The 16,327-nt window shown below is 45.1% G+C and overlaps 2 protein-coding genes across 2 annotated transcripts in view; both read left to right on the forward strand.

The window, feature by feature from the left end:
• The window catches only part of LOC106808485, a 26,700-nt gene extending 22,260 nt beyond the window's left edge, over positions 1-4,440 (forward strand). Inside the window, exon 5 of the mRNA XM_014811220.1 lies at positions 4,396-4,440. Within this exon, the coding sequence (XP_014666706.1) occupies positions 4,396-4,414 (19 nt within the window). The 3' untranslated portion in view covers positions 4,415-4,440. The remainder of the gene's footprint in view (positions 1-4,395) is intronic.
• A 67-nt stretch (positions 4,441-4,507) lies between these two features.
• Positions 4,508-16,327, forward strand: part of LOC106808475 — a gene marked incomplete at its 3' end in the record, with an annotated part of 36,689 nt that continues 24,869 nt past the window's right edge. Inside the window, exons 1-2 of the mRNA XM_014811210.1 lie at positions 4,508-4,555; positions 15,373-15,483. The remainder of the gene's footprint in view (positions 4,556-15,372; positions 15,484-16,327) is intronic.

Genomic DNA, 16,327 nt, shown 5'->3' on the forward strand with positions numbered 1-16,327 from the left:
AGATTGGGTAGTTAACGCAGAGTAATAAGGCTCAGTCGGCTGGCGGGATGAGCGCTTTCTGTGCATTTTCCGCGCTTGAATGAAGAAATCAATTCGCACAGTAATAGCCATAATAAAAAGCCATGGTAATTTGGTTTGGCATAGAGTCAAATGCGATTCCTACACTTACAACGTTTTCTTTTGATTCGAAAACCTATGAATGCGTGTAACTTCGTGCGTAATGAATGACGCGGGGACCGGTGGCACGTGGCGTTTCGCATACCGTACAGGGGGGGACCACACAACACCTACACCCTCCTGGAACTGATTCCCCCACAACAAGGCACTGGATTCGTCTCAAGAATTAATATAACCATTATAATTTTTATTAGTATTCTATTATCATGTATTGTAGTTTTTGGCCGTATAAATAATAAATAACGTAAATGAACACAAATCAACTATTTACTACTAAGTTTCCATGTTTTATGTACTCTGTTGCCTAAAAAATATACATTTTATGCGTTTCCTGCACAGTGGTGTGCGTGCGAAAGACTACACCATTTAAGGTAGTATCTGTAACGGCCTTTTTATTATAAGACGCAGTATTTTTTTTACGGACGATTATTAGGAGACACTTTACTGGTAGGCAAATACCATCTGTTTTTTGTTTACGATATTTGCTATTTGTTGCAAACGCCCTAAGTGCCTTTGATTACCCTTTGATTACTCTCGCAGAGCCTGCTTATCTTCACAGTACCCCCATGGTCGTGGTTCAACGTGATGTACGTCCGACAAGTCAAGTTAAGTAACTGATTCACAACACTCAAATAAAGGCAAAGAGTGTAACAACAACTAGCGCATGCCGCGTACGAAGTATATTAGAATGTTGTCAGTATTTCAACGTTTGTTAAATCAAGCCTCGGAAGCATGGTCTTTACTATGATTTTGGATATGACGTAGCATCAACGGCAACGGATATATGTTGCGCGAACATCCTACAATGTCCTGCAGACAGTCCTTGAGGATAACCTTTCGTGGCAAACAAGTTTTTTCAAACCGTGCAACTTCAAGTTTTCTGAATTCATTGTTGGGCAAATACAAGTGGTATAAGCTTAAAAGACGCAACACGGTTTTAGACCACATTAGCGCATAGGGAATCTTACATTTGCAGCTGCGTTCCTGGTCCCCCATTTGCACACACTCGCCCTACGTAACGCTCTGGTCAGCCGCGAGGACACGCGGGAATCGCTTTGATCATTCTTGGATCTCTTGGATGCATGCTTGGATCATGGCTTGGATCTCTTTTGGATCATCTTCTTAAGCGCGTGAGAGACTACTATATAAGGACAGACGTGAGTTTTCGGGGTGACGGCCCTCGGTGACGGTGAGTCTCGGTGACGGTCGAGTCTCGGTGAACGGTGAGTCTATGGGGACTGCCTGCCTGGGTGCATGTCTAACTGCCTGCCCTCTGCTGCCCTGGCCTGTCTTTGTCTATGCTGTTCGTCTGTTCTGTCTGTCGCTTCTTGTCGCCTTCTATAGAACGGCCACCTGTCTATAAAGGACAACTTCTATAGAACGGCCACCTGTCTATAAAGGACACTTTCGGTGTTTTTCTTGAGTGGAAGTTATACATTGAAACCAACGCGTATAGAACGCGAACCTGTCTAAGAAGAACAGTTTTAGCATTTCCATTGACTGCCCATATCGTATCCGGACGACCCCTTGGACAACTACCCACCGGACAACTACCACCCGGACAATTACCCCCCCTAGGACAACTCCCACCCGGACAACTGCCACCCGGACAACTAACCTCTAGCCTCTAGGGTTAGGGTTAGGGTTAGGGTTATCCTAGGGGTGTAATTGTCCTAGGGGGGTAGTTGTCCGGGTGGCAGTTGTCTGGGTGGCAGTTGTCCGGGTGGTAGAACTTTGTCCTAGGGGGGGAATTGTCCGGGTGGTATAGTTGTCCGGGGGGTAGTTGTCCAGGGGGTAGTAGTCCTAGAATCTGCCCATATATTTATCAAGAGCTAATAATACATACATGTATTATTGTATTATATAATGCATTATTAGCTTTTGATATATCTATATATATCTATATTATATATAATATATATCAAGCTGCGTATAAAGAAGGTCCTCGTAATCCAATACTGGCAAAGAATTCGTGCAACAATAGAATGGGGAAGTTTATTAATTCGGACTACATACTGCCCACGCATGGCAGTGGGTTGGCAGCTAATGCCATGTTTCCCAGGGGCGCACCGCTGTAGCGTCCTCTTCCCTTCTTTTAATACCTCGGACCGGTGAAGGCGCTCATGATGCGAATCGGCGCGCCGAGGATCGACATCTTTGTGTCTCCAATCACAGCCTACTAGCCGCACCAGTCTTTGATATCTTTATATATAGCTGAAACCCGCTGCCCTACGCGGGCTTTAGTCGCCTGTGATCATGTGGTTAATCCGAATCAAGTGCAGTAGTGTTATGTGGTACAGGTGTTATATGGACGAAGTTTTGGAGTTGTAACTTGTTGCACATGTTTGGTTTTTATGGGTTGAGTATTCAAGTTACAAAACATGTCAAGTCAAAAAAATTGCTTACACGTCTAACACATTAACCATTTGTGTGGCGAAGCTACACAGTGAAATACACACACCCACAGCAGAACATGATTTTTATTGTATCATGTATCTGGTTGATAATACGCGACCCAAACCTTAGAATATACGATAGGATGTGAATGGGTACATACGTAAACGTAATGTACGTGCCTTCGCAAAATGTTTTCCAGCTCGTGTGCGACGTACGTTAATATTGAACGTGCTTGTGATGCGACCGCTTTGTGAGCAGATCGGTGTTCACGACATCCCGCTAACTGTATCCAGCATTGGCCAAACTCAAAAAAAATCTTGCTCTGATGAATATTTCAACTTGGACATCTCATATGGGGAAACCTATATATGGACTAATAGCTACTGAATATTTAACCTTCATTATTAACATGGTTATTCTACCTTACGTTATGGGGCCCTTACCAGCAAAATTCTTCCGACAACAGGCTGCGACCACAGAACAGAGATATCCACGTACAGAACAACGAACGAGCATTGAAACCTGTGAAACAAAACGAAAAAATACAAACAAAACGTAAACAAAAACGGCGCCCCTATTTTCAGCCCATGTTTACCCGTTTTTTTGTTGATTTTGTCTTTTTTACGACCGAAACAAACGGTTTTCAAACCGTAGTAATGTTAGAAGCCCGTCCGTGCTAACGTCATCGATCTTCCTTCTGTAAATTTGCGCGCTATTTGGATCCGAGAATCGACGAGCCTGTCATTAACATACATACAAACATTCGCCAAATTATAGTAAAGATTGGGAACCTCATTGGGACACCAAGATCGCCGATGCTAAAATTCGCCAAAATTCGTCAGAACTAGGGGCATTCCCTGCCTACTGTTCAGCTAAGGTTTCCCTAACATAGACGTCATACGTTCACCTCCTTTTGCATCACAGGTCGGTGCAAGTCCATTGTGAAACACTTGTGTTGATATATTTATTTTTATTGAGACGTCAATTAAGTGTCTGCCCAACTGCATGGCTCGATATCGTCTTGTAGAATCTCAAACTCTCAGAGAGGCGGGCACATAACGTGCAAGCGCACATGTTCATCTCTGTTATTGTTTGACTGCTCTGAATGCGTGATTGATCAGGGAGGGGTGCAATGGTATAGAGGGAGACCATTGTTCTTTGGGTTCCGAAAGAACAGTCGAAGTCTCCAGCTGTTGGACAATTTCAATGTGTCCATTGGTCAATTGGAACTCCTGCATAGACTGACCCGGAAGATCCATTTGATGCTCGACAAATAGAAGCAATTCAAGGGAGTGGTATAAGTTGCTGGCTTATTTAGCCGGCCGGATAGTTTCTTATTTAGAGACAAATCCGTTCGTAGTTGTTATTCTAGAAGAGCTAGTCGATGAGCATGTCCCTGCAGGGTGGAGCGCGCGCTGTGGAGACGTGCGGCCGGGCCGTGGGCGGGAGGGAGTTGGCGGCACGGGGTGGGTCTTCGGCACTGCGACATCGCTCCATACTTTAACCATCCCCGCGTCCCGGGCCGTTCGCCATATCTCGCGGAACTGGCGTGGTCTCATCCGCGCGCAGCCGTTAAAGATGCAACAGAAAAGCTGTGCCTACGCATCTTGTATGCATGTCTCTCCAGTATATTATATATATATAATATTATTATTGTTTTACTGTAGGCATGCTTAGATTTCAGCTTCAACGCAATTTAAACTCGTTTTCGTTATATTTATCACGCTCGTGTACGTTACTCGCCTGGCAGCTTATCTCTGAAATCGTACACTTCGCTTGGCTAATATTATTCACGTCTGTCCTGTCCATCCTAGTTTGCACGGAGTGTGCGGGAGTATGAGAACCTCCAGCTGAGTCAAACACTCAGCGATGTGGAGAAGTAGCAAGCAGGCCGTATGGGTGTCATAGGAGCAAGGTCGCAACCCCCAGCTGGCCCAGCTAAACGGTGATGCCCACAGTACCAGCTGGCAAGGCAGCACAGGTAAATAACACCCCACCACCCACCACGCGACACACACACACGCAGCCACACACGCCCACGGACAAAGCACCCACACGCACGGACATCACAGCCACGCACACACACCACACTAAACGCATGACCACGCATGCACATCACATGCACGCACCACAGCACCCTGCGCGTCACGCACGTAGCGCAGCGAAAACACGCGACACACGCATGCATACACGCACGCACGCACGCTCCACACACGCGCACGCACTGCTCTACGACGCACGCACGAACCACGCACGTCCCACGCACGCACGGCGCACACAAAGCACACCCAGCGGCGATACACACAGACGGACGCACGTAAAACACACCCACCCCGCCAACGCACGACTACGCACCACGCCCCACCGCCCCGGCACGAAACACCGCGACCACGCGCCGAGGGCGGTACACACACGTACACACGCCGCGCGCACACATGGCGCACACAAACACCACACACAACGGCGGGGGCACACACCAACATCACACACAAGCGCAATAACTACAGCACCACCACATCGGACCACACTATCACCGCACGCACACAGTCCCGCCGCAGCACACACACACCACACACACACACACACACCACTAAACGCATCGCCGCGAGCGCATGCACGACTACATGCACGTGACGCACACGCACACTCGCGTACGCACGTACCAACGAACAACGCACACGACGAGTGCATACTACGCCACGGCACCGCAACGCTCACACGCACGCAGCCGTCACCACGCAAACGGCCACGCCACGCACGCACGCCGCACACAAACACACGAGCGCATACACAGCCACGTACCGCACGTACACACTACGCACGCACGCACCCCACGCACGGCACGCGCCACGCACGCACGACGCGCGAGCGCACACGACACGTACACACGCGAGCACACACACATGCGCTACACCACACAGCACACACAGCACACCCACCACAAGCGCATATCACACCACAGACGGACACACGCACCGAGGCCGTGACACACACACACGCACAAGCCACACACACACACGCACACACCTGCACACACCGACCGCCGCGGGGCCGCAAACACACACCACACCACACGGCGTGCACACGAGCGCATTACACCCACCATCGCACGCTCACCGCACGCACGCGCACGCACGACACCACCCCCCCACACCACCACACAACGACACACGCCACACACCCACATTCTTCACTATCCTGAGCGCCCACCGACCAACAGCCCACCACAGGCACCAACAGCCCGGCAGGGCCAAAACCGGTTAACCACTTCCACACGCGCGGGCGCAGGGGGCACGGCAAAACGTGCGCCTCTTCACTTAAACAGATTAAGGGCGAGCAGTCTCGCCATGTTCCTAGCGATTCCAATAATGTCACCACCCCTTCCAGTACCCTCACTTGGTATATTTTTATACACCGCGGCTGACCGCGGCGCTTTCCTGCAGAATAGCTCAGGGCGAGGTATCCTACCCCCTATACGGAGCCAGCGACGAATATGCTCCTGTAAATCCCCCTTCCTGAAATAGTCCATGTCATCACTCATTATTCAAAATCTTCTTTGTTAGTATATGCCAACATATTAAATATAGGAATAGTTATGCTCGTTTTGTGTCTTCTTGTGTATTATAAGCCAGATGAGAGCGACGTTCGGGGTAACCTTACACCACGGCCCTTTCTTGTTTGTTTAAGCCCCTCCGCCGCCAACGCTCACTAAAGTAACTATTCATATAACTGTGATATAAATCATCTTTCCTTGGCCGTGGTAACAATCATAGCCTTTTGTTTCATGTACAAAGGACTTTTTTAACTAAGTTTTTTCCAGATTTTCTCCTCTCATCTTAAATATAGTTGTAAGTCTTGGGTTTGTGAGGCGTGTTAATGTATTATGTGTAAACATAATCGTTTTTTCTCAATCGACCAACACATTCGCACTAAAAAACATGTATTCGGGTTTGTATATTTAATTTACGTGGTTCCTTATCGTTTCAAAGCTGTGTGGAAAACCCAATCCGTCAGTCGTAGTTTATCGTTACACAGTTCTTTAAGCGTTACGCCAGAGAGTCCAGCGGCGGTGCAAGGTGTATCTGCTATTGCCAGTGCCTTGCGAACAGTAAAAAGATGAATTGGCTGCGAAGCGAGCGAGCAACGGCCATAGCGAGAGAGGCAAAGCCCAGAGAAGCAGGGACCAGCTCTTCCTAAGAAGCGATACTATATTCATGTCAAGTAAACTGGCTTAGTACATTGAGCGCTAGCCCTGATATTTCGCACACGGTACGCACGCAAGCGCGCGCCACCAACGGGCACGCACCACTACATACATATATTTATATATTATTTTCCATTTATATTAGTTTATATATTGTGCATATATAAGTATATATATGCTTTTGCAAATATTCCTATATATAGTATATATATTATATATATATACAGCCGGAACCCATGTTTATATGATATATATATTCCCACCATTACATCACTATATATATTATACCGCAAACTCACTGCATAGTATTATGTCTCCCAGTTGTGCTTGTCATTTGCAATATTTCCTGGTAATTTAATCTGGGGGCGGAAAAACAACTCGAAAACCTTATCTGAAATTATATATACATATATATAAACTTCATTTCCCCAACATTAAATTTAACACAGGAAATATTGACTACATCCCACACCCTAATTATTGCACTGAATTCTATATATATATAGGAGTTAATAACCAGACAAATTTGTCTTTATTAACTGCCTGATAAATATGGATATATTAATATACTGATACCATGATCATATACCACATTTCCTCTAGTATATATAGATTATTTCCTGTGTAATTTAATTGGAAAACCTGACTTAAAATATCTTGAAATGACAACAACTGGAGACATATATTCATGCACTGAATTATGATACATATTATATCATAATATATATATATCATATATAACATTAATATATATTATATAGCTATGATTGTATATATATATATATATATATATACATATATACATACAATCAAAGGCTAATATCTATTATTAGCTCTTGATACAATAAAACCTGTACACAGCAATTACACACTAAACCATCTCAATAAAATAGCGGCCTTTCTGTTACGAAAACTTAAATAAACAGAACAGAACATCTGTCTATACTCGTGTGAAAATAAACTTGAAAATACTTGAATATTCAAGTTCTGATGGACTTGAATATTCATGTTAATTCATCTTATTTAATTCCACTGTTAAAAGAACTTGCATTTTCCTGAATTAACTTGCTGGTATTTGGATGGGAAATTCAAGAATATTCAAAATAATTCAAGTTTATAGATGAACTAATGTGAACACACCGCAAATTAATTAGTACCAGCAACTAGAGCCAACCCAGCATACATATCCAGCACCCAGAACCCAGTACATATCCAGCACATAGGCCAGCCACAGACTCAAACCAGCATATGTCCAGTACTGTACTGGGGATGTACTGGACTTCCAGTACATCCCCAGTAGAGCAGAGAAAAACTCGAGTGATTGTTCCAGTACATGTCCAGCGCGCGCTATATCAACTGGATAAAAGAAAAACTCCTTTATATTAATGGAAATAAGACTCGTGTATTGTACTATTTACTCAGTTCAAGTGACTTGTATTTCTGCGGGCTGCTGGAATAAAATACCAGTTATTTCAAGAAATTTGAATTTTTAGTGGATGACAACCTTTAAAATATCAGTTATTTCAAGATAACTTGCACTTTCTGAGACTGGAATTAACTTGGATTAACTTGAACTTCAAGTATCTATATTAAGTCCATGTTTATTCATGATAATTCAAGTTCAGTGACTTGAATACAACTTTAATAATTCATGCATTCATGTTATTTCAAGTTCTTTCAAGAAACTGGAATAATATTTTCACACAGGTTTAAAACAACACTTGGCGCTTTCCTGGAGTCATCCCTGTATGCACATGTGACTAGTTTTGTGCCCATCTCGTAACCCCTCTCCCCCACATCTGCCACACCGGAAAACCATTGCACGACCCTGCCAGCAGAGTTGGTGATTCAGTCACATTTTTAAGTGGTTTAAGTAGCGTTTTACAGGCTCTAGTACGGTCGCGACGGATTGAAATTCCCTGATTGTTTGTAATTTTGGATATTTTGCCGGTTGCCGCCGCGCATACGCACGGCCGGCCGAATCGCGCGAGTATTCATCAGGCCCGACAGAAACTCGTTAGCGCCGGAAGCACGTCGCAGCATATTGACAGTAATGCAATTATGCGCTCTGATTGCGCGAGCCGCTTGGCAGGAAATTAAAATTCTCACGTGAAGTTTGTGCCGATGTGCTAGAAGGGCGAGGCGCAGCGGCAGCTAGTAGCGCCCCCTGCTGCTTGTGCTTCCCCGCGCGCGCGCCTTCGCCCGATTGAACTTTCTTCGCACATTAGAAAAGTCATCAGTCTGAATATCAATGAGTGTTTTTTCTTTCTTTCGAATCGCGTTGCCTAGCACGCGTTAGGCTAGCAGACGTAGAAGCGTACACGCGGCTAATGCAGAGCATGCATGCAGGCAATTTAGTTGATTGTGAAGCAGAGACAGTTAGCAGACAGTGGCGAGACAGTTTTCGAGGTTCTGCTAAAGGCTGAGGTTAGGTTAGGAATTGTTACCTTTAGTATATAAAGGCTGCTGGGCGTGTTGTCAGGGTGTAGACTGCTAGGGTGTAGACTGCTAGGGTGTAGACTGCTAGGGTGTAGACTGCTAGACAGACAGACAGACAGACAGACGGACAGATAGACAGACAGGTAGGCAGAGAGGCAGGCAGTTAGACATGCACCCAGGCAGGCAGTCCCCATAGACTCACCGTCACCGAGACTCACCGTCACCGAGACTCACCGTCACCGAGGCCGTCACCGAAACTCACGTTGTCCTTATATAGTAGTCCTCTCACGCGCTAGAGATGATCCAAGAGATCCAAGATGATCCAAGATGATCCAAGAGATCCAAGATGATCCAAGCGATTCCCGCGTGCCTCGCGCTGACAGAGCGTACGTAGTGTGTGCATGGACAGGACGAGCTGCAATGTAGATTCCCTATGGCTAATGTGTCTAGCCGTGTTGCGTCTTTAGTCTTTACCACTTGTATTTGCACAATGATTCAGCAAACTTGAAGTTGAGTTGAAAAACTTGTTTCCCACGAAGGTTATCCTAAGGATGTCTCAGGACATTGTGTAGATGTTCGACGCACATATATCCGTTGCCGTGTGCGTCTATACAAAGATCATATAAAGACCTGCTCCGAGGCTGATTTTTACGTGAAATACTGACAAATTCTAATTACTTCGTACGACGGCATGCGCTAGTGTTGTTACATCTTTGCCTTTATTTGATGTTGTGATCAGTTACTTACTTGACTGCGACGTACATCATCGTTGAACCACGACCATGGGGCGTGGATGTGAGATAAAGCAGGCTCTGCGAGAGTAATCAAGGGTAATCAAAGGCACTTAGGCCGTTTCAACAAATAGAATTATCGTAAACAAACAGATTGTATTTGCTACCAAAGTAAGTGTCTCTTAATAATCTGCCGTAAAAAGATCTGCGTATAATAAAGGCCGTACAGATACTCCTTTAGAATGTGTGTAGTCTTGTCGCACGCACACCACTGTGCAGGAACGCATAAAATGTATATTTTTTTAGGCAACAGAGTACATAAACATGGAAACTTTTGTAGTAAATAGATGATTTTGTGTTCATTTACGTTAATTTTATTATTTATACGACCAAGAACTAACAATACATGTAATGAATAATAATAAAATTATAATGTATTATTAACTCTTGAGACGATCCAAGTGCCTGTGTGGGGAATCAGTTCCAAGTGCTAGGTGTGTGTGGTCCCCCCTGTACGTATGCGAACGCACGTGCCACCGTCCCCGGCGTCAGTCATACGCACGAACTTACACGCATTCATAGTTTCGAATCAAAAGAAACGTGTAAGTGTAGGATCGCATGACTCTGCAAACCAAATTACCATGGCTTTGTTATTATGGCTATTACTGTGCGATTGATTTCTCATTCAACGCGGAAAATGCCAGAGCGCTCTCCCGCAGCCGACTGGAGCCTTATTACTCTGGTTAACTCCCGGTGTCTGTACGTGTTTCCTAGATACACGCTATAGACATTGTCATTACCAGCGCATGCACAAACCCAGCCATTCAAGTTGGCATTGATTTTTCTCAATTTTATTTCGTATGGCCATTTTTCGTCCGTACACACACGCACGCACACACGCACGCGCGCACGCACACATGCACACGCACACATACACGAGCACAGACACGCACATGCACGCACACGCACACACACGCAAGTAGTTAGAAATAACGCGGGCAACTAGCATTCTATTTGTGTTCTGTGTAGGCAGCTAATTTGTGCAAATAATTTGTGTGGCATTGTTACATTGTTGCTATAAAAGTTTACGTTTGCGCTATCCGATGGCGGTTGGCTGTGGATTAGCGTGAAATTATTAGTTTTAACTCTTTTGCTCTAACTTCCACCTTATTACCTCTTCTATCCAGATTGCCACTCTTGCCTCTTCAGACTCATTTAGTGCAGTGTTGCCACACTGAGATCTTATCATGCCAGTTTATGCCATCTTATCATGCCATAAGTGATACCTAAAAACTATCAGCGGCCTGTTGTCAGAAACATCGTAAAGTTAAGACTAATGTTGAGACTAATTTTGTTTCTGACAACGTCCTCTGGTTGTTAGACGCCTAGCGTACATGTCAGCTTACGAAGCCCACTGTAACAATCACCAAGCACCCTCGTTTGATCTTGCCAGCATCACTTGGCTTGCTATTATCACTTCTAAACTTGTAATTATTCATGCAAGTAAGTCAAGGCAAGAGTTATACAGTAAAATCTGAGTTAGTGGACACCCCTATAGAACGGCCACCTGTCTATAAAGGACACCCCTATAGAACGGCCACCTGTCTATAAAGGACACCCCTATAGAACGGCCACCTGTCTATAAAGGACACCCCTATAGAACGGCCACCTGTCTATAAAGGACACCCCTATAGAACGGCCACCTGTCTATAAAGGACACTTTCGGTGTTTTTCTTGAGTGGAAGTTATACATTGAAACCAACGCGTATAGAACGCGAACCTGTCTAAGAAGAACAGTTTTAGCATTTCCATTGACTGCATGCCCATATCGTATCCGGACGACCCCTTGGACAACTACCCACCGGACAACTACCACCCGGACAATTACCCCCTAGGACAACTCCCACCCGGACAACTGCCACCCGGACAACTATCCCCTAGGGTTAGGGTTAGGGTTGTTCCTAGGGGGGTAATTGTCCTAGGGGGGTAGTTGTCCGGGTGGCAGTTGTCTGGGTGGCAGTTGTCCGGGTGGTAGAACTTTGTCCTAGGGGGGTAATTGTCTGGGGGGTAGTTGTCCAGGGGGTAGTAGTCCTAGAATCTGCCCATATATTTATCAAGAGCTAATAATACATACATGTATTATTGTATTATATAATGCATTATTAGCTTTTGATATATATATATATATATATATATATATATATATATATACTATATCAAAGCGTCATAAAGAAGGTCTTTAAGTAATACTGCAAAGAATCGTCAAATTATATATATATATTAATATTATTTTAGTTTATTAATTCGACTTGGAATACTCGCAAGCATGGTTTCAGCATGGCATTTTACCGTTTGGACGCATCTCCTTTATACGTTCTCGACGTCGATGCGGCCATGTGCCGAGGGCGCCGCCCGAGATTGACCCACTTGTGTCTTCCAATCACAGCCCTACCCCGCACCAGCTCTTTTGATATTTTAAGAATATGGGGACCACGCAAATCGCCGATAACTAAAATCGGGCAAATCTCAAGGAACTAGGGCATTCTGCTTATGTTAGAACGGTTTCCATACGATAGAGTACAAATACGTTTCACCTATTTGCAGCACGAGGCGATCATCATTCGTGAAAAACTTGTGTGAATATTACTTTTATTGAGAGTTCCAAGTGTCTGATGCCATGTCCGCTTTCAACGGTCTTGCACGTGCGTCAAGAGCCATCCAACTAACCAACATCTCGTTATTGTTTACGCCTGAACCTGCGTCGATCTCGATCAGCGAGGCGCGCTGATTACCGCAGGCAGCCATTTCTTCTGCGCGGTTCGACAAAACACAACTTCATTGACAATTTCATCGTCCATTTCCAATTGGACAGCTTGCATCAAATTGACCCAACACCGCCATTTACTGCACCTATATACGTCAAACAACATCACAGTGTATATATTGCTCTTATTTAGGCCGCCGATAGGTTCTTTAATTTAGAACAAAGTCTTCATTGTTATCTCTAAACTACAACCAGCCGCTGACCGCTGTGAGACGTCGCGCTTGAGGTCCATCCGAATTTGGCGCCATCTCACGCGGAACAGCGCTCACACTCACACACCAACGCGTCACGCCGTGCGCATATCCGCGCGATCGCGGCAGTCTCATCGCGCCGCACCGCTAGCACCTCATACAGCAAAGCCTGTTGGCACGCAATCTTGTATCAAATGTCTCTCTAGATATATAATATATATAATATATATATAAATATATATATATATTAATATATATTGGTTTTACTGTACAATGCTTAGATTTCACGGCAATTTTACTCGTTTCGTTATATTATCTCCCCCGTGTCTACTCGCCCCTGCAGCTACCTCTGCAAACGTTAACACCCTTCCGCTTCTCGCCATATCTCACTCACTGTCTTCTGTCATCTACTTCGCAGGGCAGCTGGTGCGCGAGTATGAGATCCAGCTGATCGCTCAAACACTCCACGGATCGTGGCAGAACCGCTAACAGCGCAGCGTCTGGTCGTAGAGGAGGCAAGGTCGCAAGCAAGCTCCCAGCTCGTAGACGCACAGTCACTGCAGAAAAGTAATAATCAACGCCACGGACACACGCACACTGCACACAACACACGCACGGACACAGCACACGCACGACATCACACACACGCACCACACACACACTAAACGCATGGACGCCCAACGCATGCCACACTATCGCACGCACACACATCGCGTAGACGTAGCGACACAGCAAGCAGTGCATAACGTACACGCGAACGCTCACACGCCACGCACGCTCACACCGCACGCAACGAACGCACGCACTGCAAGCGACAGCATCGCGCACACAAACAAACGCCGCGCATACACACACGGACGCAAACGTACGGAACACACGCACGGCCAGCCACGCACGCACGCAACGCAGCCGCACAGCGCACGCAAAACAAGCACGTTCATCACCGCGCGAGCGTAAACACACACGTACAGCACGCGCGCCGCACACACAAGCAACAAACACCCACACACAACAGAAATCACAACACACAACACACAAGCGCATACGACACAACAACACACGGACACACACACAACCAAAAAAGCACCGCACACACCACACACACACACAAGCACAACACACACACAGCTCACTATGCGGACCACGCGCATGCACAACATGCAACGCCTGAGCGCACGATGCCGTACGCAACGTACCCCCGCCCACGAAAACCCCACAACGACGTGCCTACAACCACGCCACACGCCTCAAACGACCGCACCACAACCACCCGCACCGCCCGACGCACCGCCGCGAACCACAGCGCACCACACACGGACGACACGTCCAGCCACGCACCGCAGCAGCGCAGCCACCACGCGCCAACGTCACGCCACGCGCCGCCGCCGCACACCGCCGCAGACAACCGCACACGCACACGAACACCACACACCCAAAACACAAAAGCCCATACCCCAATAACCAGACGCGCACACACACACACCACCGCAACCATCCACCACAGCGCGCCAACACAATGCACCACACTCTCGTGCGCACACACGACACACACACCGAGAGCGCATTACACGACCGCCAAGCGCATGCCGCGCATGCCACACAGCAACACCCACACACACACACACACACACACACACACACACACGCACTAACCGCTACCCTCATACCTCTCCACAGCGACCACGGCACGCGACAACGTGCGCCACCTCTCCTTCCACTTAAAGATTAAGCGAGCCAATTTTCCTAGGCAGTCCAAGTAATCGCACACCCAGTACCACTTTGGTATATTTTATACACCCTTCCTGCAGATAGCTCAGGCCATGTATCCTACCCCTACCACCTATAGGAGCACACCCACGCCGGACGAAATGCTCTGAAATCCCCCGTCCCTAAACAGTACATGTAATCTCTCATTTCAAATTCTTCTTGTTAGTAGTATGCCAACATATGTAATATATAGGAGTAGTAGTCTCTTGTTGTCCTTTGTGTATCAAAGCAGGATGAAGACGTTTCGGGGTAACTACAACGTTTTTGGTGTTACACCCCTCCCTCCAACGCTCACAAAAGTATACTCATATGATACGGTGATTAAATCTCTTTCCTTTGCCGTGGTAAACAATCATGCTTTTGTTTATTGTAAAAGACGCTTTTTAACCCCCTAATTTTTTTCAGATTTCTCTTCCATCTTAAAATAGTTGTAAGTCTTGGGGTGTTGTAGCGTGTTAATGTATTATTGTAAACATATCGTTTTTTCTCATGACAACACATCGCACTAACATGTTTTCGTTTGTATATATACGTCGGGTTCTTACGTTCAAAGGCTTGGTTGGAAAAACCATCGTATCTATTTATCTACGCAGTTCTTTAAGCGTTAGCAGATAGTCAGCGTGCAGTGTATTGCTATTCCAGGTGCTGTGTGAACAGTATAAGATGAGTATGGCTGCGAAGGAGCGGGAGGCACGACAAATGAGGGAAGAGCAAAGCCACAGAGAGCAGGAGCTCAGCTCTTTCCAAGAAGCTGTACGTATTCACTGTGCAATAAACTGCTTATTGACACTAGCCATGCATATTCGCACACGTACGCACGCACACACGCACGCACGCACGCACGCACATACATATATTTATTTATTTTCATTTATATATGTTTATATATGTGTGCATATATATATATATATATGTTTTCAATATTTATATATATTATATATATTATATATATATACAGGAAATGTTAATATATAATTAATATATTATATATATATATTATATAAATTAACAGTGCATAATTATGTCTCCAGTTGTTGTCATTTCAATATTTCCTGTGTAACTTTAATTGGGAAACTGAACTTATTATCGAATTTTCCTGTGCTAATTAATTGGGAAAACTGAAACTTATATAATATTGAAAATGACAACAACTGAGTACAATAACTTATGCAGCTGATTTATATATATATATATATCATCATAATATAGATATATAAAATATATAACATATATATATATATTATATTTATATATATATATATATGATACATATATACATACCAATCCACACAGCTAATAATTATTACTTAGCTCTTGACTACAATAAAAACTGTACACAGCAATTACACACTAAACACTCAATAAAATCAGCGCTGGTCTCTCTGTTACGGAACTTAAATAAACGAGAACGGAACATCTGTCTATACTCGTGTGAAAATAAAACTTGAAAGTACTTGATATCTCAAGTTTCTGATGACTTTGAATATTCAGCGTTTAATCGTCATCTTATTAAACAAAAAAAATAATTCACTGTCAAAAGAAGCTGGGCATCTTTGTCTGAATTAAACTTGCTGGTAATTGGGATGGGAAAATATCA

The sequence above is a fragment of the Priapulus caudatus genome, unplaced genomic scaffold (genome assembly GCF_000485595.1).
Source record: "Priapulus caudatus unplaced genomic scaffold, Priapulus_caudatus-5.0.1 Scaffold280, whole genome shotgun sequence".
NCBI classification, from domain to species: Eukaryota; Metazoa; Priapulida; class Priapulimorpha; order Priapulimorphida; family Priapulidae; genus Priapulus; species Priapulus caudatus.